Source organism: Eurosta solidaginis, chromosome 1 (genome assembly GCF_040869045.1).
Source record: "Eurosta solidaginis isolate ZX-2024a chromosome 1, ASM4086904v1, whole genome shotgun sequence".
Classification (NCBI taxonomy): Eukaryota; Metazoa; Arthropoda; class Insecta; order Diptera; family Tephritidae; genus Eurosta; species Eurosta solidaginis.
In genome coordinates, this window is record NC_090319.1 from 6,663,705 (window position 1) to 6,687,516 (window position 23,812).

The window sequence follows — 23,812 nt, forward strand, 5'->3', positions numbered from 1 at the left end:
CCAGTAAGTCCACTGGGATTTTCCGGGTTAGAACCAGGATCGCGTCGTCGGACACCGTCCAATAAGCACTTGCTATTCTTAAAGAAGCAAGTCGGTACGCTGCTAATATATATTTTTGATGGGTCTGTTTAGATCCATACCACACTGGTGCTGCGTATAGTATTATTGAGCTGGTTACTGTGGACAATAGCTGACGTATAGCTTCGCTCGGACCACCAATGTTAGGCATTATTCGCATAAGTGATCCATTAACTTTGGTAATTTTCTCCCCCACCGCTCTGAAGTGCTCTTTGAAAGTTAACTTAGAGTCAATGTGCACTCCTAAGTATTTTAAGGAATCCTTTGAGGTGATTTGATGATCCCCGACAGTTAAGACTAACTCTTTCGCCGACCGTTTGGAGCTTACTAATACCACTTCCGTCTTTTGGCTAGCCAACTCCAGTCCTGTATTGGTCAGCCATTCCTTTATTCTTGCTACGGCGTCATTACATAATGCTTGAAGCAGGTCCAGTTTCTTGGCCACTACTACCACTGCAATATCATCAGCATATCCCACAATTTGCGTGTTTTCTGGTAGATCTATCTTTAGCACCCCGTCATACATTACATTCCAAAGCGTTGGACCGAGAACAGATCCCTGTGGGACGCCTCCTGTGATTTTGTATTCTTTTTCTCCTTGATCCGTGTCAAAAAGAAGTACTCTATCTTTAAGATAGATACCTATAATTCTGCGTAAGTAAGCTGGAGTGCCGAAGCTTTGCAGCGCTGCCATTATCTGCATCCAGTTCGCAGTGTTAAAAGCATTCTTGATGTCCAACATAATCAGTGCACAGAACTTCCTTTTATTTTGGCCTCCAGAGATAGCTTCTCTAGCTATATTGACGACTGTTTGTATTGCATCTACCGTGGATATTGATTTGCGAAATCCATATTGACTATTCGATAAGCCACCTGGTCTTTCTAGAGTCAGCTGTAGGCGCTCACTAATTATACGCTCGAAAATCTTCCCTAGGGAATCCAGCATACAAAGTGGCCTATATGAGGATGGTTGGTCCGGCTGTTTACCACGTTTCAGCAATAGGACAAGTCTTTGTCGTTTCCACGGGCGAGGGAACAAGCCTTCTTGCATAAAGGCATTAAAAGATCAGTAAATAATGTAACCCTAGTTGTAATCGCGGCTTTAAGGGCTATGTTTGGTACTTCGTCGGGTCCTGGGGATTTGTTATCAGCAACTCTTTTTGCAGCGTCCAGCACCTCTTGCTCTGTAATTTGCGGAATTTCCGTACTTTCTAGGTCCTCGCTTGGATAAGTCCAGCGATCTTGCGCCGGGAAAAGTGTTTCAACAATAATATTCATCAGTATCGGGCACGTAGGTTGCTGTGATATCGGTCCTTTAACTTTGGCCATCACAGTTCTGTAGGCTGATCCCCAAGGATCTAGGTCGACAGTATCCAGCAGTTCCCTAAAGCATAACTTCTTGCTCTTTTTTATGGCATTTTTAAGTGCCTTTCTTTGTGCGACATATGTGCTGTGTAGCTCTGCATATCGTGGTGATGAGCGTGCCCTCTGCGCTATTCTTCGTGCTTTGTGGCATTTTCTACGGTCTTCCGCAATTTCGTCATTCCACCAATATACCGGAGTGCGCTGTGCTTTTTCGCGACTTCTGGGCATGGCAGCATCACATGCCATACATAGCAACTTAGTAATTTGAACCGACTGGTCTTCCGCATGCGATTCTCGTACTATGGCGTCCTTCCAGATAATGTCAAATATTTGTGGGTCGAAAAGGTGCTGTTTCCATTTCCTACTTTGTCGATGTCTTGCTGCTACCGTTCGTGGAGTTTCGAGCAGCTCTACGCTAATAGATTTATGGTCGCTGTGTGTGTAGACGTTGCTTATGGACCATTTTGCTCGCCTTGCTATTTCGCTGCTAGCGAAGGTGAGATCTATAATGGACGTCTGGTACCTGTATCGAAGGTATATATCCCTGGTTAATTTAGGAGTTCTAGCCTAAAAGAAGTAAGGCTTTCGAGGAGAACTCTTCCTCTTTCGTTGGTTCGTCTACTTCCCCACACAGATGACCATGCATTGAAGTCTCCACACACTAAAAGCGGGTGTTTACCTCGTGCTTCAATGGTGATCCCGTATATCATGTCTCCGACCCGGCGATGGTCATGCTCGGAGGCGCATAGCAACTGAAGACGTATATACCGTTGATTTTTGCCCACGTGAATCCTGCTTCCGTTGGCGTCATAATTTCCTGTGGGAGAAATTTCCCTGGTGCCCAAATTGAGGCTTTCACTGCTGAATCTGAGAGCCAACCCTGCTCCTGGCGATTTTTGTATTGTTCAGAGAGTACCACTATGTCATATCCTCCTTCATAGACTGTTTGGGATAATAGCTCTTGGGCTGCCTCGCAATGGTTTAAATTGAGCTGCAATACTCTCATGAGACAGTCATTTTGCTGCCCTCTCGTTGTGGGCATTTAAAACTGCCTGCTGAATGTTGTCCCCCACATAGCGCGCATTTCGGTGCATTTTCGCAACTTGCAGCCTTATGACCTTCCTGGCCGCATTTCCTGCATAGGCTAGACCTATCTACAGTCTCCTTACATTTCTGAGCTATATGCCCGTAGCCCCAGCACCTATAACAGCGTTTTTCTTGCTTGAGCTCTCTAATTCGGCAGGAAACCCATCCTACCCGGATTCTTTGCGTATTAAGAACCGCCTTGGCATCATCCGCTGTAAGGCTTATAAGTGCCGACTTCGTGCCACTGTACCCTGCCATCTGGAAGTTTGATGTTGCATTGCTGGTGGAGGGCGTTGCAAATCTCCTCGGACGTAGTAATCTCATCGAGATCTCTGCACTGTAGCGTGACCATTTGGGACTTTGTTATAACTTTAGCCGAGTCCTTTAGTACCGCTTCAATTTCTGCTTGGTACGCGCTTGTTTTCCCATCTTGCGATTTTTTCAGCTCTAGTAACAGCTCTCCTTTCGCCGTTCTTCTAATCGTTTTGACGTCATCACCCAGGTATTTTAATTCGTCGCATCTTCTCACTTTACGCAATATGTCGGCGTACGTCGCATCCCCCGCCTTGGAAATGATGATTGCATCCGGCCTAGCCTTAAGTGATTTTTTCTTGCTCTTCTTTTTGGCTAACTGCCACTCTCCCGTCTTTTGGGCTGCAGTTTCCTCTTTCCGCTCCGTCTTCTCTTGCGTTTCTTGCCGTCGTTTGTGACCACCCACGTGCCCTGGTAAGACATCTTTTAGTGTAGTAGTGGGTTTTACCACGTTGTTCTCCTTGGTCGAGTACGAATTATTCCTCGGTCGCTATCCTGGGGGTGATGGACTTCTATCCTTGGCGCATTCGCTTGCACGCAATTTATGTTCTAAATTCTTTACCTCTAGGGCCGACTCGATGTACAGCACTTTTATTACGGAGGCCAAGCGCTTGATTTCCGCGTGTATATTATTACGCCCTATGAAGAACTGCATCAAGTCCTCAATCGCCTTGCCTAGCTTGGTCATCTTTTTTTCTCCAGAGGGGTTTTGCTGATTAAACGCAGCTGACGCCTGCTTAATTAGCTCACTTAATAATGGTGTGCCCGTTTGAGCCTTGCTGTCGGAGTTCTTTTTGCAAAGCTTCGGTGTAGCACCCGGCGACAACGCTCCTTGCTTGCTTTCGGCCTCCGCTCCTTTGGGTTTCGTTATCACTTGCGACGAAATGTTAAGGCCCCCAGCCGATGGGCCACGCCCTTCTGGAGAGCGAGCTAGCTTCCTTCCTACAAATGGATTGAACGCCATTTCATTCTCCTGTGTTTGGTTTTTTATTTTAGTATTGTTGTTGCTCATCATTTATTTAATTGGGTCCCCACTTGAGGCCGCTATCTTGGTCCGAGTGTGCAGTTACCTATATAGATCCCGTGGTTGTCTATGCGAAGGCAGGGAGGCCACGTGAAGGTTGACGCAGTCCCTCATAAAGACTGCGTTCAGAGCCAGATCAGTATTAATCGGGAGGATCTCAACCGAACCTGCACCACCAACTTAATGATGACGGACTTTGAACGTACCCCAAGGCCTGCCAAGGTTTTAACGGGACGGAGACGAATGGGACATTAACAGGAAAGTCATTTCGATGGTGTGTCAAGCCGTGTACTTAACAAACATATCCGAGTCGTTGATTCCAGTATACCTTAATTAAGACCTTACTGGGCTCAGTCTTAATGTGACAATCACCTTAAATTTACAAATAATTTACCTCTTTACCTTCCTGAGTGTGTATCCCACGTCGTATAGTTGCCTCCCTATCTTGGGTAGGTATTCCCTCGAAGCAACCCCGTACTAGGCTGTGGATGCTTAATTCAGGGCGGCATCTACTCGCCCTGCCACTGGAGGTTCTCAGGGTGCTTTAGGCCTTTTAAGCCAAACCCTCCTCACCAGCCGCTCTTGGTCGAGGGCTGCTTATTTGATATTCGCAGCTAACCTAATTAATAGGCCGTTCACTGTCCGCCAGCAGTGACCCCCTTGGCCTGAGCTCAGCCGGCCCTATGCGCCACCATAACATCCCGTCAACACGCTGCCAAAACGCTAAAAAGTGGCAATCTTGAACATCCTGTCAGGCGGCAGACGGATAAGATATCACACTTGTTTTATCCACAATTCTTATACCTCTCACTTTTCATCATAGCTTTAGTCATACTCTTCCGACTTCTTTTTCTTGTTCTCTCTTTCTCTTTTGGTAGACTTCTCTCCTCTCATTTCACTTTTCTTACATCTCATGTCTCTTTTCCTTTCTCTATCCTTTAAATTGCTGGCTTAATTTTCCACTTTTCTTCTGCTATTTCTTCCTTTTAATTTTCCTTCCCCTTTCTATTCGTCTTTCTTTCGACCTTTCCTCTGCCTCACCTTTCCCCTTCCACACATTTTCTGCCATCCTGCCCACGCTCTCTCCCTTTCACCTCTTCCTCTCACACTCCCACTCCCTTTACTGCAATTCTTTTCTTTCCGATTGCTCTTAAACCTATTCATCAATCTATACTTTCTTTCCCTTTCAATACCTTTTCTGCTTCTATTTTTCTTGCTCTCTGTCTTCTCCTCTCTCCAAATTATTTGCCAACACTCCCTTTCTTTTCACCTCCCATCCCTCTCCCTTTTTGTCCTCTTAATTGTCTATTCCTTTCCCTCTCATTCTTGCTTTCCTCTCGTCCCACTTTTGCTCTTCTTCTTGCAATGTATCTCTCCCCGGTCTTCCATTTCTCACTCTGCTGCCTCCTCATTATCCCTTATCCTAGCCGTTCTTTGCCCTGTTCCTGTTTCCCTTTCTTTTCTAATTTTCATCTTAACCTTATTCTCCGCTACATCTTAGCTCATCTCTCCCACTTCTTCGCCATTTTTCTCTTCCTCTTTCTCGCCAACTCACTTTCTTTATGTATAGGATCACTTTAACAAGTATTAGATACACAATTCAAATATTTTCGGAGATATATCAAATTTTCTAGGAGTGGCATGACACCTTCCAGCGTCAGAGGTTGGTAAATTTTCTGGGCTAGGGCTCTATAAAATAATACTGACAAAATCTTACATTCATCGCACTTACAAAATCTCGTTCAGCGCATATATAAGGTCCTGGCCTTAGTATCACATCTAAGTCCAACTCTTGCGCTATCTTGATGAATTTTTCCAGATCCGCAATACCATTCCAAACGTAAACACCATCCCTGGGGTTGTGCAGCGACCATTCAACATAGCTGGCAAAATCAAAAAAAAAATATTATGAAAATATGCGTTATACCTAATAAGAATTTTGTTTTTGTAAATTTAGTTCCGTAACTCACGTCGTCACCGCATTCAACCCGGAAGAGCGCAACGTCTGCAACTTTCTTTGCCAACTATCGGGATGAGCGCGAAAGTAATGAAAGGAGCCAGCTATGAAACGATATGGCTCACCATCTTTAAGGAACCGATCATTATCCCAATCAATTGTAAAATTTTGTCTTGACACCACCATTTGTTGAGCATGGATTAGATCCAGGCCAAGCAGCAGCAGCAAACTTATTCCTAAGAGTTGCATTTTCTAAAAAAAAAAATTTGAAAACAATTGTTATCAAATAATCACTGAAATATTAAATAAACAACGACTTATGCATGTGTACGTACATACATATAAACAGGAAGTAAACGCATGAAGTATTTACGTTGTAATTAAACTCAAAAGCATATCAAGATACAAGAATACTCTATTATTAATTTAATAATTCTTCATCCTAATTCATAAAGTGTCAAAATCCATAGAAATGCAACACAGCAAATTAGATTGAACTGGATTAGGTGAAATGCATATTTACACATCCAAATATATCCGGCGGTAGAACACCAAAGTAATCAGAAACCAAACAAAGTAGATCGAAAGAAAAATTAATCATTTTGACTAGACATCTGTTGATAATGTCTAACGGTGAGTCCAGAATCTGAGCAAACCTAAAGATACTTTCATGTGAAACCACGCAATATTCATGATGTTGAGGAAAGTAATACACTTAACAGCCCTTGAAAATGCCAGAATAAAGGCAACAATATACAGCGAGTTTACTGATTTTATTAATTTCTGTTGCATACCTTTCGGCGTTTTTTTCTGCCTTGGCTTCCCGTAGACGCCTACATTTCCCCTACACCACCAAGTCAATATAACGTAGCACTTTCTTTCTACATGGTTACCCTCTCCTTCTCTCCTCCGGCTATCGCTTTGCCGGGTTGTTTGCCCTCCTCTTTACTCAAGTTTTTTCACTCTTTCTCTGTTTTCGCGTTCCATATCTACCTATCCCCTTCTCTCTGCGTAACTCCAGTTGGTGGAGTACCGCCTAACGTACTTGTGTCCAAATCGCCGCATCCCAAGATAAATACCCTGCCAAAATCGTTGGATCATGTGGTCCACTTCTGTCATACTGGAGTACTTACCATTATACTCCACTGTAATGCAGCAATGGGCCAACTCATGTTTCTACACGAACATATTGTAAGCCGATCATTGTTCGTTTTTAACGATTATAATCACTACACGATGTTTATTGGACTGTGGGTACTCCATTGATTACTCTGATGTAATGCGGAGCTGGAGTATATGGTCCAGTCCTAGGACATCGCAATGTTAATTGGACCATATTTTTTGTATGAATCGCGGTTAATTTTGGAGCACTCGCTTGGTCCATAGCGAATACTCCATACATGCATGCATGGAATACTCGCGATTTTTGCAGGGTAGTTCTGAATTGTGGTTTCAACTTCTTCGTATGAAATCTGGGTATATTTTAATGTTTTTGCTTTTTACGGGAATTGAATGAATTTATGAAGTGCACGGAAGTTTAATTCTATTTTGGCTATCAATGTTTATCTGTGTGTAGGTGTGACTAAAATTTACACAATGGGGCTATTGATTTCTTCATAACCAAGTTCAACAATTAAGCTCATAGTAAATACTTTATGATTGTTATGATTTGAAAGACAATACTGATTTATGTATGCATACAAACATATGTACTTTAGGAGGATATATATGTATAAGTGGTATTTATGTCAGTAATTGGTTCGTAAATGTTAGTTAATAAGGCACCAAATAGATAAGCGTCGACGTTGCAGCCTGATAAATTTAGTATAAATTTAATTGATAAGAACGGGCGTAGAGCGACATTTCTATTAAGCACGACAGGTGTTAAATAATTAGGGGCATACCATTTTTTCAACCAGTCTAACCCTTTTAAACTGACTTGCACAAAGCACCAAAACCCTCACTCCTTTTTCGAAATAACTGACGATAGTTAGAAACCGCAACGGAACCAAATCATTTCACCAAATGATTTAACTACCGAAGTTATGGCTCTACTACTTGTAGGAGGCTTCCCGAAAATTTTAGGGAACATTATTGTTGTTGATGATCCTTTCGCAGAAAAAGATATTAGCCCGGTTATCTCTGATACGATTTGATATTTCCACGTGGAACCTTCTAGGTCGTCAAAACCAAACCTTGTGAGTAAGACAGCTGTTTCTATTAACCGGAGCTGTCATTTCAGTTTAACCCCATTAAATTTGTTGCCTCCCTTCCAGAAATTGTCATCCTCTCAGCAGATTCTTGCAGCGGAACTGCTCTGTATTCTCCTACTTCGGGAAGGAATCGAACCCAATCCATAGCCAATACTTGATCCCGGCCTAGAGGAAGGTGTCAGGACGTTCACACTCTTGCCACTGTGTCACATGTAATTTTAACGTAAGATGGTAACATCGCACTGATTATTCTGGCCTAGATCTCAATATCCGTCGACCTCGTCATATTAAAAGGAGCTTGGGGTAGCCAGAGCATTGCCTTCGGGATATAGAACAACACTTAAAACACAACTAAAAGAAAAAGGTTTTGCAATTGCAGTTCAAAAATTTCCGTATAAATAAAATTTGTTGGTCGGTTAGCATATATGCGTTCGTTTTCCGATCATATACACATCTTTCGTCCTGAGAAATTATCCAGCGACCTTTCTACTCGAAATAATATTTATGAAGCTATTTGCCTGAAATTAGATATACAGGTGTATATTGGAACGATTTTCCGTCATCCCTTGCCAAATTTGGTTTCGAGATAAACCGGTTTCGGCGCTATGCCATCATCAGTGTCGGTTTTCGTTCTGCTCTGTAGTTGTCGTTTGGCCTGTATTTATAGTTCGTAGGTACATAAGCAGGTATTGTCAAAATTGATGCTTGTGTATATTTAGTTATGTGTATCCGCTGTGTGTTCATTCAGAACCGAGGGTCTCGAAAACGGCCTGAAGCACAATATCATGGATCAAAATACAGTAAGAAAAACGGAGCAGATGCGGAGATCGCAGTATCATTGATACCACAGGAGGAACAGGAGCACGCACCACATGTGCAGGGAAATAATAAAAAAGGAGGTGAAAGCATAGGAAGGACAAAAGGCTAATGCAGAAGAGAAAAAATTAAGGATCTACGGCATAAACTAAGGAAAACAATATTGTCACAACGAGAGCAGGCAAAGGACACACCACTGTGCTAATCTAGATTTCAGCAAGTTCAATGCGGTGATAATGTCTCAAACTTAAAGCTTATAACATCTGGTGTCCCACAAGGATATATTTTAGGCCAAATATTGTTTATACTTTTTATTAACGGCAAAGTTTCTTGTTGCCAAAATGCCAAAATACACTGTTCTTTGTCAGTACAATTTGTCTATGGAACTCACTTTCCTCCAAAACAAAAACTATTAGAAAAGCAGGCTGTTTCAAACTAGCAGCATTTTCTTTTCTTAACTCTTAAGTTACTCTAAATCTTTAAAGTTTTAAGTGAATGTATGAAAATATATACTATTGAAAATTTTTATGTGTTTAACTTTTCTGTATTTATATATGTTATGTTATATCTTTAGATTTAAATTTATCTTTTTTTGTAACATTTCCATATAATAACTTAATCAAATTGATGTACTGCCTAAAACACTAAGCCTTCCTTGTACAAACTCTAAATAAATAAATAAATATATAACACGGCACATGAATTGGTTCAAATGAATCCTTCGGCTCCTCCACTGATTGCGCTACCAAAAATCCACAAGCCGGACACGTCAATGAGGTCCATCATTAATTTTAAATCGACACCATGTTACAAACTATCCAAATATTTAAAAACGATATTGAAAAATGCTCTGGAGCTTAGGAACGAATATGCAATAGCCAACACAACAGAACTAATGGGGAAACTTGAGACCGTAGAGCTAACAACGAACAGCAAATTGGTATCTTTTGACCTAAAAGATTTATACCCATCAATACCACTATCGGAGACTTTGGACATAGTTAGCTCCAAAATAGTTCATAATACAAAAAACAAAATGAAAATTATGCAAATCACAAACACGCTAAGAACCATTTTACGTCAAAACTACTTTCAATTCAACATTAAAATATATAGACAAACAAACGGTCTTGAAATGGGAAGCCCCATATCAGACATTGTATGGAAGTGGTCATGCAAAATTTGGAAGAAAAGTACATACAGGAGCTGAAGTCCAAATTAGGCGTGTCATTTTATGCTAGATACGTGGATGACATAATATGCGTTTTAACTACTAATAACGAAGATCTTGTACTGGAGTACCTCAACAAGCAGCACGGAAATATAAAATTTACAATGGAAATCGAAAAAGACGGAGGAATCAACTATCTAGACCTCACGATAAATATTGATGAGGTTGCCAAAAGATTTAGCTATGACATATATAGAAAGCCAACGGCTATCAAAACAATAATATATAATACCTCAAATCACGCCCAACACGCAACATATAAATTGGAAAACTTCTTTAAGAAATATTGTAACGAATTTAGAGCAATTCCGCTTATTTGCAACCTTCTACTAACGTTCGAATCACTAAACTGTTGAATAAATAACTCCACTATTCAATAATGCAAAATGACCTTTATTAAAGTACTTCACAATAACACTTATACTTCGCAACTGATAGCTTGCTTAAATTAAACTGATTTACTGATTCTCAGCTTTACCTCGTTTTATACTCTGTGATTTCTCGTTCGCACTTCTATTTCTAGAATTTACTAGCAGCTATAAAATTACCAACTATAACATAACTACAGATGCACGTTATAGCTTCTCATATGCGCGTGTATATGTGAGTGATACTTCCACAGATAAGTGCCTACTTTTGGGAGCATCTCAGACCAGATATATGCATGTGTTTGTGCATCTCTCTCCGCTGCGTGTACGTACATAGTATGTGTAGACATAATGATTGATTCGTTTATGTAGATACAAGTGAATGCCTGCTTTATTGTTGTTGTGGCTTCATTTACTTAGCATCAGACTAGTGATGTGGATATCACTTAGTGTCACTAATATTCGTCACAATATAACATTAACACAGCTTTCAAAACATCGAACATTCTAGGGAGAAAACTAAGAACTAACAACACACGGATGCCAACATAGTTACATAGGACAAACAGGATGGCAAATAAGAACGAGGTTCAGAGAACACATTAGAGATTGCAACAAAAAAACATGGAATCCAAACACTTTAACAGAGTCTAACTTCTCGAATCACATGGTCGAAAATAAATGTTCCCCAGCAAACATTAATAAAACAGTTAGGGTCCTTCACGTACAAGAAAAGGCAGACGTCTCAACGTACTCGAAACATGGAAATCTACAAACAGAAAACATTCGACGGCAGAATAATAAACGAACAGATAAACACAATTTCTGACATAATATTCGAGCCATTAAAACTTGTTTACAAGAAACAAATTTATCTCACAGGTACAAAAGACAAACACACAATAAAAAATAAACACAAGACAATTAACGCACCAAAATAACACACCCACAAAGAAGTTGAAACGACTAAAATTACGGACTTTTACCTGCCTTGGTCAGTCACACAAATCGATCAGTAAAAACCACCCTCGGTTGTGAATGAACGCACATACATATAACTAAATATACACCAACATCAATTTTGACAAAACCTGCTCATGTAACTACGAACTATAAATACAGGACAAACGACAACTACAGATCAGAAAGAAAATCAACACTGATGATGGCACAATGCCGAAACCGCTTTGTCTCGAAACCAAATTTGACATGGGATGACGGAAAATCGTTCCAATATACATCATTTATCCACCCTGTCGCAATAACAACAAAACAAAATAAGTCATATTCAGGTGATATTTTCTGAAAATGTTTGGGTTTCTTTCATTTCTGAGGGTCAGGGATCAGTCTGTTCGAAAAATCTTATTTATCAAATGATTTACTTTTTATTTGATGCATATGTAGCTGGTCTTTTGAAGAGAGGAACATGGACCGATCTAATATGATATGAGTTGCTAGATATTTGTAGAGAAAAACTGAGAGTGGGAGAGAGGAGAAGATCAGGGCGGGAAAGTGATAGATAGAGGAAGTGATAAACTTCTTTAAACTTGCTAAAAAGTATGCATTTAGGCCAAAGATACGGTCCAGATAACAATATATATATATGTCGAATCTTCCATAATAATTAATTTCTTCTTCTGATATGTATCGATGCGCCGGTGGCTACACTTTTTATTACTTTTTATTATACCTCGCGGCAATTAGAGGTTTACGCCGATCGCTTTATCGGCGGCGGCGGAGTAGGCGGCGCGCCGGCGTACGCCGGTGTTCTTACTTTAAAAAGCTTGATTTTTCTATTTAAAAAAATAATATTTAGGAAAGGTTTTGTTTGTATGTATTTAAGGAAATCAACGTGTTGGCCATTTCGGAAAGATCCGGGGTTTTTGCCTCAAGATCTCGCAGACCGTTCAAAAATTTTCAGGAGTTGCTCCTTGCGGAGGGATTGTCCCTCGTTCACTTACTCCAGAGAGGCTTCGAACCTAACCCCGGTCTTTGGAATTGGTACTGCTGCGTCTGCTGAAAAGAAATATAGATACATAAAATAGCCACACTTTTGTCTGCATATCTCGTGCAAAGCGCAGTTACACCTAGGGTTAACTCCCAATAATTCTTAAATCATTTGTGGCTCATTGGCGGTCACACATAAAGGCGACTTACTGTTGTTATTAATGGTCTATTAATACTCATGACTCTCGTGGCATAGGGCGCCTCCAGTTTTTTCGGCTGTTTTTAAGAGCTGCGTTTCCCGATGTGCGAACAGTAGCAATCCCTACAACCAGTCGCGACCACGCCTCCTGACCCTCACACCATATGCCAGTACAGAAGCTATAGGACTGCGACTTCGAACTCATACCTTCGTCGACTTCACTTTCCTAGAAGCTCTAGGTGTAGCCCCGAAGACTTTCCAACGGATGCTTATGTCGCGCTATGCTGCCAAGCTACACTAGAGAAACGCGATGAAACGTTAGGGAGTGACTATTCGGCCAAGGATGCCGCCTTCGAAATCATAAGCAATCTAAGTGGAGGTCATTGCGTAATGGGTGAAAATCGTATAATCCTCGGCGCATCTGCATGATTAAAATTTTACAAGGACCCTGGATAAAATTTTTAAAATGTAGACAAAAGTTTGCAGACGTTTGTGTTCACAACATTGATTTCAATAGTCTTCCTTAAATCAAAACGATATTTTAGAATGAGAGTCGACCGATTTTAAGTTGAAAATGTTTACTGCTGTTTTCCGGCCTTATGATAGCCGCGTAGCTTCAGTTTTCAGACTAGTTCGAATGACCACTACGTTAGGGTAGTAGCACACACTGTCATTAGTTCGACTGTCTTCGGATAGCTTTTGCTTCACCACTTTGAGTGTTCTTGCGACGGACAAAGCCTCACCTGGTAAAGTAAATATATGTGCCTACGTATTCACATTTGTAAAAGGAGCCGTAACGTGTAGTTGATATTTAAACTTGGTTGATAGGCTATAATCAATGTAATTCACTCCAAAGGACTAGTTTTGGATAGGACCGCCAACTTTAGGAAATGTCAAACCGGGAGACTTGTGTGTTGAAGGATGAAGTGTGAAAATCAAAATTAAAATTTCAGACGCTATTGTATAATTTCGCAAATAAACAACAGATGTTTGAATGTAAGCCCAAGCGATTTTTCAAACCCTTCTCATACATACATATATCCTCAACTTAAGTATGAGGTAAGAATCATTTCAATGGACTGTTTATGCCCCTAGAACCTGCTAAAGGATTTTGCATCACTGATTTCGATTATTCTTTCAGTCAATCGCAATATAATATTTAAAAAAAAAAATCGGCACCTTTTTTGGGTATTTTGGTTTTTTTTACAACTTGAGAACAATTTGAAAACAATTTGAAACGCCTTGGGTCAAAGTGAGCATATAAATTTATTATATAACTTTTCTTTTAGTGTTTTGTTTTAATAACTTAGTGAATTGGGTGATGCAAAGTCCGTGTTAAGCAGACATCGAAAACGCCTGTTTTTTTAAATAACTTTTGAAAATTTAGAACGAGTTAAATTTCGCAATTAGTTTCTTATAACTGGCAGTTATGCGCATCCGTTGATACCACTTTCGACCATATCCGACCAATTTTCGACATGAACAATAAATGGCATATACAGTCTTAAACGAGTAGAAAATATAGTAACGCGCCGGACGCCGCCGCCGCCGCGCCGATATTTTTGACTTTCGACGGCGGCGTGCGAAAAACGATCCTAATCGGCGGCGGCGGCGGCATTTATCGGCGGCATATATCTCTACTGGCAATACATTATTATCAAATGACATATACTTAGATTTAAAAAGAAAACACTTGTAGCTTACTTAAACTGTTATTAGCTCATTTAAATGACTCATATGTAAATAAACGTGAGTAGTTACCCACAAACATATGAATTTAATTAAGTAGACCTTCGCAATGAACTTTAAGACACTCAAAGAAACAGCGAAAGAAAGCTACTGGATAAATAAAACAAATAAAAATTACTAAAAACCAACTGTTGTAAAGAGGCTACAAGAAACAATAATAAGTGCGCGTCAAAATATAAACGCATATCGTCAGCGAAAGTGCAAAACCTCACATAACTACTAATAATAAAATTCTCTAAAGCTAGTGCAATCAACATCTACTCGTTTATTCTGCTTCAAGCAACTACATAGTAAACTAGATTTAGATTTAGAAATATCGCACAGGCGGTTTTTGGACTTTTATCGACGATACTTTCTACATATGTTAGTATGTAGGTAAGTATGTTGAGAACACTATAATAAGTTAAGTTTTTTTGTTTTTTATAATTTTCATACTCAGTTGAGCAGAGCTCACAGAGTATATTAAGTTTGATTGGATAACGGTTGGTTGTACAGGTATAAAGGAATCGAGATAGATATAGACTTCCATATATCAAAATCATCAGGATCGAAAAAAAGTTGATTGAGCCATGTCCGTCCGTCCGTCCGTTAACACGATAACTTGAGTAAGCTTTGAGATATCTTGATGAAATTTGGTATGTAGGTTCCTGAGCACTCATCTCAGATCGCTATTTAAAATGAACGATATCGGACTATAACCACGCCCACTTTTTCGATATCGAAAATTTCGAAAAACAGAAAAAGTGCAATAATTCATTACCAAAGACAGAAAAAGCGATCAAACTTGGTAGGTGAGTTGAACTTATGACGCAGAATAGAAAATTAGTAAAATTTTGGACAATGGGTGTGGCACCGCCCATTTTTAAAAGAAGGTAATTTAAAACTTTTGCAAGCTGTAATTTGAAAGTCGTTGAAGATATCATGATGAAGTTTGGCAGGAACGTTACTCCTATTACTATATGTACGCTTAATAAAAATTAGCAAATTCGGAGAAGGACCACGCCCACTTTTAAAAAAAAAATTTTTTAAGTAAAATTTTAACAATAAATTTAATATCTTTACAGTATATAAGTAAATTATGTCAACATTCAACTCCAGTAATGATATGGTGCAACAAAATACAAAAATAAACGAAAATTTCAAAATGGGCGTGGCTCCGCCCTTTTTCATTTAATTTGTCTAGGATACTTTAAATGCCATAAGTCGAACAAAAATTTACCAATCCTTTTGAAATTTGGTAGGGGCAAGGATTTTATGACGTTAACTGTTTTCTGTGAAAATGGGCGAAATCGGTTGATGCCACGCCCAGTTTTTATACACAGTCGTCCGTCTGTCCTTCCGCATGGCCGTTAACACGATAACTTGAGCAAAAATCGACATATCTTTACTGAACTCAGTTCACGTACGTACCTGAACTCACTTTATCTTGGTATAAAAAATGAACGAAATCCGACTATGACCACGCCTTCTTTTTCGATATCGAAAATTACGAAAAATGAAAAAAATGCCATAATTCTATACCAAATACGAAAAAAGGGATGAAACATGGTAATTGGATTGGCTTATTGACGCGAAATATAACTTTAGAAAAAACTTTGTAAAATGTTTGTGACACCTACCATATTAAGTAGAAGAAAATGAAAAAGTTCTGCAGGGGGAAATAAAAAACCCTCGACATCTTGGCAGGTATTACATATATAAATAAATTAGCGGAATCCAACAGATGATGTTCTGGGTCACCCTGGTCCACATTTTGGTCGATATCTGGAAAACGCCTTCACATATACAACTACCACCACTCCCTTTTAAAACTCTCATTAATACCTTTAATTTGATACCAATATCGTACAAACATATTCTAGAGTCACCCCTGGTCCACCTTTATGGCGATATCCCTAAATGGCGTCCACCTATAGAACTATGGCCCACTCCCTCATAAAATACTCTTTAATGCCTTTCATTTGATACACATGTCATCCAAACACATTCCAGGGTTACCCTCGGTTCATTTTCCTACATGGTGATTTTCCCTTATTTTGTCACCATAGCTCTCAACTGAGTATGTAATGTTCGGTTACACCCGAACTTAACCTTCCTTACTTGTTTTTTAATTTATTTTACATTTTAAAACTAATTAATCGTATGACATACTTAAATTAAAGCCAGTTTGCATACTAAATGCTTTAAACGCAATGTTAACTCATTTGATTTGTGAGTGGGTCGAATTGTGGCATACGCGTACCGTCGGTGAAAATGCAAATCCGCATATGGCACTTTTCCAAAGGAACATAACCAACATTGGCATACAAAATATTCTGAAGCTCCAACCATCCACAAATATATATTTTTTCTCACTGCAACGTTATAACAAATTTTCGACATCGAAAAAATGGGCGGGATTACAGTCCAATATATCCAATTTTCAATACCAATATATTCTGGTTTGGTAATGATATCGCACGCCTAGATCAATTGAGAGCCAACTTAAAAATCAGGAATTTCGAAGTGATGCGTACCTCCGGGCCTCCAAATTCTATGTAGGAGATATTCAACTTGTGCCCAAATTATTATGTTAACGGAAGGAAGTTCATGGCTTAAACGAAATCTTTTTCGATATCAAGTACAATTTATAATATAAGAAAGCCTATCTACATATTTCCTTTCCTTTATATGATTACAACCCACCATCATCCAATTGAAGTTGTAATAATCTGCGAAAAATGCATCAGGGTGTAAAAATATGTGTTCCTTCAAGTTCTTGCATTTTTCTGTCAATATGCAGTGTTTTTTTTTTTATTGTTTTAGACTTGAACATTAATTATTTTTTCTTATTTCATACAATTCGTAATGAGTCATGCAAAAGCCCCGAAATTTTTAAACGAGAATCAACTGATCTGTCTATTTATTTTAAGAAAATGAAGGTGAAGGTCATTCACAGTTCTTTGATAAGACTAAACAGGATTTCATTATCTGTTTATGGAATTATTGCGCCACACTTTCTAGTTTTTTTCTTCAATTCAATTATTTTTGCGCAAAGTAGAGAGCTATTAAAAATTTTGTGAAAATTCTTTATACTGCTAATGATAATAAATAAATAATAGATAAAAAAAATGTCTTTACTGGAAGAAAATCTAAAGCACCTTTCGGAGAACAAAGTTGTCAAAAATCAATGCGAATTTCGAGAGACCTAGAACTTGTATGTTTTTAGACTAAAGTTATTGGACTACAAAACTGCGCACTTAAAAAATTCAAATAAAATGTTCGAAATTTTCGCAATTTTCCGAATTTTTCACAAAATGTTTTTGAGATTGTTTTGTATAGTTTCAAGTAAAATACATATGTATTCATGGAAATTTATTTTTAAAATATCGAAAACGTAAAAAGAAGAATTTAGTTGAAGAAATTTGACAAAAATTACCACAGCTATTTTTGTGTCGCTGCTGTTTATACACATCTTGCAACAGTTTAAATTTCTGCGCGATTTTAAAAAAAATAATCCGAATCTTTCAAAAGCCGTTTTTCAAACCCCACTTTTTTGTCAAGGTTTAGTTTGTCAATTTTTCAAACTTGCCTAATTTTGGGAAATTCGTGTCATGTGTTTCTCTACTATCCATTTGATGTAGCTGTTGCAAAATAGAACTTTGAAGCATACAATGAAATGTTAAACCTGGAAATAAGAAATTTTTTATGCTGGATTATGCTGGAAAACCATATATGTACATAGGTTTAGTCAGTTTTGATTAATTGTATCCGCTTGTTTTGTCAGAAGTTGCACTAATTGATGTTTCGACGTTGGAAATTGCAACAAATTTGTCACACTATGCAGTATCAGAGCTTATACTGTTTTCACACAGACGGCTTATTGAATAATAAAGGCAGTTTTCTACATTAAGACGCTTATTGAGCTCAATCTTCCCTACAAAATTCGAATATATAATTATTTCATTAGTAGTTAATCGAATGCCTAATGAAGTCAAAAGCACAATGCAACTCTGTTGGGAGCGTTCAGTTTCTTAGGTTTTGATGTGTTCAGTGCTTAAAAATGTCATTTGTCAAAGTAAATGTCATTGTCTGCATGGCGGAACGATACAAGGTGGCCGCATCGAACAGCTGATTATAACTTTTTTTTTTTTTGATTTGATACATAAACTTCAGGCGCAGTACGATTTTGACATTTGTCCATCGAATTTACAAAAACAAAGTACAAGGAATTCTTATTTATGTATGTAGGTATGTCACCATGCTGCCACCTTGTATCGTTCCGCCATGATTGTCTGTCATATAGCATTGTTATTTTATTCGCTTGACATTTCATCTTTCATACTAATCGAGCAGTTACTTCTGTGTGAAAGCAAAAAATTTACGATTTCATTAGAAGGTGAAATGAGATCATTAAGTTTCTGTGTGAAAACAGTATTAATCCGATTCGCTTAGATATACTTTTTGGCCCGGTTTTTCAGTATTTGGTTAAGCTAAGCTTAAACTAAGTTTGCTTAAACTCTAGTCAAATTTAAACTCCAGTTAAAGTACTGAGCAGGCTTTCAGTTGAAAAGCTCTCAGTGAAAGCTCATCTGCCTTACAGATGCCGTCCAGAGTCGGAATAAAACAATCAGGTCCCGCCCCCAAAAAATGTAGGAAAAATTTAAAGGAGCACGACGCAAATTGGAAGAGAAGCTCGGCCGAAAATCTCTTCGGAGGTTATTGCGCCTCCCATTTATTTATTTTTTTAAATTATATACATTTCATTTTATTTTCGTGAAAATACTGTAGTATGGAATCTTATATTTGAGTCCAGTTAGAGAACCACAAGTTGTTAATTCAATTTTTTGAACTTAAGTAATAGCATTTTTTGCTTTATAAAAAATTCCCTCTTTTGCTGAGTACGCTATGATTCTCGAGTTGAGCCTCTCTTGAGATTTTAGAAGTATGCCTACTTATCTCCATAAGCTCTAATGGTACCCAAGCCCAAATTCTTGTTGGGTATATTCGAAGCCATTTCGAACGAAAGCAAATAAATGATAGATTAACTAGAGTTTAACCCCGCTAGATCGGCCACTTAAGCTCAGCTTAAACTTCAGTTAAAGTGGACTGAAAAACTGCAGAATAAGTTTAAGCGTAGTTTAACTGACAAACTGAGTTGAACTTGTACTGAAAAACCGGGCCTTAGTCAACTTTGAAAAACTAGCGAAGATTGAATCTGCGTTATAATCTTATCAATACCATTAAGGTACATTTATTTTGTTTTAAACTTTAGATGATTTGGGCTACCAGTATATATGCATAAAAAATCTGAAAAAATTGCATGCGTAGACTCTTCGGATGTCGAGAGTTGTCATGACAAACTATTGTTGTCATGATATACTTTTGATCAGAATCTGAAAATATGAGTGAAATGACTCAATATTTTTGTTCCGATAATCAATAAGGCGATTCTCCCTCTCTAGGAAGCGTAGCAAACTTAGAAAATATTCTACGTTTTCTTGACCAAAATAGAACACTCTATTTACTCAAGGAATATCCTTTCGTTCTGGTCCTATATTTAACGCCACAAGTTGTACAAAAAATATTTAAGGTTCGATTCGAGCTCAAGGCCAGAACAATAATTTTTTTTCTAATGATAATTATTGTTATTTTTAAATTTTTTTAAATTTGAAAAATTGTAATTTATTTTTGGAATAGTAAGTAGAAAATTTTTCAGACAACCTGCCATAGCTGCGCAGATAGATCCATTTCGAAGGGTGCTAAGCCTTCATCATCAGTACGCTTTAGGCATGCTGCGCTAACCATTTAGCTATACAGCAGTGGTTTGTTTGACTGGCAAATTTGCTACTTCTATTCCTTTTTACCAACTATTTTCTACTTACTATTCCAAAAACAAAATACAATTTTTCAAATTTATAAAAATTAAAAAATAACAATAATTATCATTAGAAAAAAATTATTGTTCTGGCCTTGAGCTCGAATCGGACCTTGAATCATTTATCAATAGGCCGATAAAAAAAAAAAACAATTGCAAAAAATATTTAGTTGACGCATTTAAAATGTTTACAAAATTACGATTCAGTTACAACAATTTTTTCAAATTTTTTTTATAGAATAAAAGTAATTTTTTTTTTGGAAAATGTGAAAACCGTAGAAAGTCTTTTACAAATGTATTCCTAAGTTTTCTATGGTTTATAAACAGAGAGAATACCCGTAATGAAATATTCTACCTAGCTTTCAAGACTGTCACTCCGTAATGTAAACACCATTCTTTGAACCAACCCAACACGGGCCATATTAAAAGTCGCGCCATAGTAAAATTAATTGGGCAAAAGAGTTTAAGTTTTTAGAATCAGACTTTTCTTGGCAGTAGCAAATCTGATATCTGAAAAACCACAAAAGATATCGTATTCAAGCAATACTACAGTGGTTCTCGCTTGTATTACTCCGGGTAATAAGCATTTTCCGGCTATAAGGAACAGAAAAACAGTAAGATAATTTTTTTAAAGTGAAATTTTTACAAAAAATTTAATATCTTTACAGTATATAAGTAAATTATGTCAACATTCAACTCAAGTAATGATATGGTGCAACAAAATACAAAAACAAAAGGAAATTTCAAAATTGCCGTGGCTCCGCCCTTTTTCATTTGATTTGTCTATGATACATTTAATGCCATAAGTCAAACAAATATTTACCAATCCTTGTGAAATTTGGTAGGTGTTTAGATTCTAGGACGGTAACTGTTTTCTGTGAAAAAGGCGGAAATCGGTTGAAGCCACGCCCAGTTTTTATACACAGTAGATCATCTGTCCTTCCGCTCGGCCGTTAACACGATAACTTGAGCAAAAATCGATATATCTTTACTAAACTCAGTTCACATAATTATCTGAACACACTTTGTATTGGTATAAAAAATGGCCGAAATCCGACTAAGACCACCCCCACTTTTTCGATTTCGAAAATTACGAAAAATGATAAAAATGCCATAATTCTATACCAAATACGAAAAAAGGCATGAAACATGGTAATTGCATTGGTTTATTGACGCAAAATATAACTTTAGAAAAACTTTGTAAAATGGGTGTGACACCTACCATATTAAGTAGAAGAAAATGAAAAAGTTCTGCAGGGCGAAATCGAAAGCCCTTGGAATCATGGCAGGAATACTGTTCGTGGTATTACATATATAAATAAATTAGCGGTATCCGACAGATGATGTTCTGGGTCACCCTGGTTCACATTTTGGTCGAAATCTCGAAAACGCTTTCACATATACAACTACCACAACTCCCTTTTAAAATTCTTATTAATACCTTTAATTTGACACCCATATTGTACAAACACATTATAGAGTCACCCCTGGTCCACCTTTATGGCGATATATCGAAAAGGCGTCCACCTATAGAACTAAGGCCTTTAAAATACTCATTAACACCTTTCATTTGATACCCATATCGTACAAACAAATTCTAGAGTCACCCCTGGTCCACCTTTATATCGATATTTCGAAAAGGCGCCCACCCATAGAACTAAGGCCCACTCCCTTTTAAAATACTCATTAACACCTTTCGTTTTATACCCATATTGTATAAACGGATTCTAGAGTCATCCCTGGTCCACCTTTTTGGCGATATCTCGAAAAGGCGTCCAACTATAAAACTAACGCCCACTCCCTTTTAAAATACTCATTAACACCTTTCATTTGATACCCATATCGTACAAACAAATTCTAGAGTCACCCCTGGTCCACCTTTATGGCGATATCTCGAAAAGGCGTCCACCTATAGAACTAAGGCCCACGCCCTTTTGAAATATTCATTAACACCTTTCATTTGATACACATGTCATCCAAACACATTCCAGGGTTACCCTAGATTCATTTTCCTACTTGGTGATTTTCCCTTATTTTGTCAACTGAGTATGTAATGTTCGGTTACACCCGAACTTACCCTTCCTTACTTGTTTTAAATAGCGATCTGACACGAGTGCTCAGGAACCTACATACCAAATTTCATCAAGATACGTCAAAATTTACTCAAGTTATCGTGTTAACGGACGGACGGACATGGCTCAATCAAATTTTTTTTCGATCCTGATGATTTTGATATATGGAAGTTTTTATCTATCTCGATTCCTTTATAACTGTACAACCAGCCTTTTTTATCCAATCAAACTTAATATACTCTGTGAGCTCTGCTCAACTGAGTATAAAAACACGATGTAATCACCCCACTTATAAGCATATCCCGCTAAAAACACCGAGAGCTTCTTACATGTTATCCTTTTCCCACTTATATGTAAATATTGAATTTTAAAATTTAATTTTAAATTTCTCTCATGCACAACTTTAGTGAATAAAATCGTTACCATCAAAGTAACCGGTTTATCATGTTATTACGAATTCAAGGAACCTCAACTTGGGCTCCTACGGTTATACTCTCAATAGAGAAAAATGCGGAATTGACTATTAAATACGAAAAGTTGCTTGTCACTTTCGAAACGGGTTTGAATAATCTTTCCAACTGGCTAGAATAAAATTGGAACTAGACAATTACAGGATTTTTTAAAACAAATAATGTATGTGAAAAAAACTAAATTGCGCCTTTTTATATTGGTTCTGTTAGACGCACTGGTAACTGAATATTAAATATAAGCACTTCCCGCTTATAAGCACAGAACCTCGTGCATTTTTAGCGGTGCTTATGTCCGAGTATTTCAAAACATCTTAACTTTAATCCGGAGATCAAAACGCGTTGTCAACTTTTCTTATATTCTACAAAACCCATAGCTCCACATAACCAATAAAACACAACTCATTAATTTCGTAAACGGATGTGTTTCAAACCCCGAGCATTTTTTATATCTGCACATCGAAGACTAAACTTGGGTAGCAAAAAGACGGAAACATTGAATAAAAAGGAAAATATGGCTTCAAATGTAAACCCTGTTTGAAGGGGATTTTAATTGAGCCGTACGCAGACTTATGTGACAGCCTATATAAGAACTGAAATCCGAATTAAGTCAACAAACAACAGCAAATTAAAAAAAAAAACAAGTAAGAAAGGCAAAGTTCGGGTGTAACCGAACATTACATACTCAGTTGAGAGCTATGGTGACAACATAAGGGAAAATAACCATGTAGGAAAATGAACCGAGGGTAACCCTTGAATGTGTTTGTATGACATGTGTATCAAATGAAAGGTATTAAAGAGTATTTTATGAGGGAGTGGGCCATAGTTCTATAGGTGAACGCCATTTAGGGATATCGCCATAAAGGTGGACCAGGGCTGACTCTAGAATTTGTTTGCACGATATGGGTATCACATGAAAGGTGTTAATGAGTATTTTAAAAGGGAGTGGGCCTTAGTTCTATGGGTGGACGCCTTTTCGAGATATGGCCATAAAGGTGGACCAGGGGTGACTCTAGAAAGTGTTGTGCGGTATGGGTATCAAATTAAAGGTATTAATCAGGGTTTTAAAAG

The 23,812-nt window shown here is 38.0% G+C and overlaps 2 protein-coding genes across 6 annotated transcripts in view; one reads left to right on the top strand and one right to left on the bottom strand.

The window, feature by feature from the left end:
- Tk (Tachykinin) overlaps positions 1-23,812 on the top strand; it is a 95,969-nt gene that overhangs the window by 22,752 nt on the left and 49,405 nt on the right. The window contains exon 1 of one of the 3 annotated variants that reach the window (XM_067778394.1): positions 14,565-14,720. The exons of the other annotated variants lie outside the window; for them this stretch is intronic. The gene's annotated coding sequence lies outside the window, so the exon portion shown is untranslated. Of the gene's footprint in view, positions 1-14,564; positions 14,721-23,812 lie in introns of those variants that run through there. 3 annotated transcript variants of the gene reach the window in all.
- Positions 1-23,812, bottom strand: part of Ect3 (Ectoderm-expressed 3) — a 49,776-nt gene that overhangs the window by 16,110 nt on the left and 9,854 nt on the right. For 2 of the 3 annotated variants that reach the window (XM_067778390.1, XM_067778389.1), the window contains exons 2-3: positions 5,836-6,074; positions 5,583-5,748 (exon numbers count right to left, since the gene is read on the bottom strand). In XM_067778390.1, the coding sequence (XP_067634491.1) occupies positions 5,583-5,748; positions 5,836-6,071 (402 nt within the window). In that variant the 5' untranslated portion in view covers positions 6,072-6,074. The remainder of the gene's footprint in view (positions 1-5,582; positions 5,749-5,835; positions 6,075-23,812) is intronic. The other variant, XM_067778391.1, reaches the window with a different exon arrangement.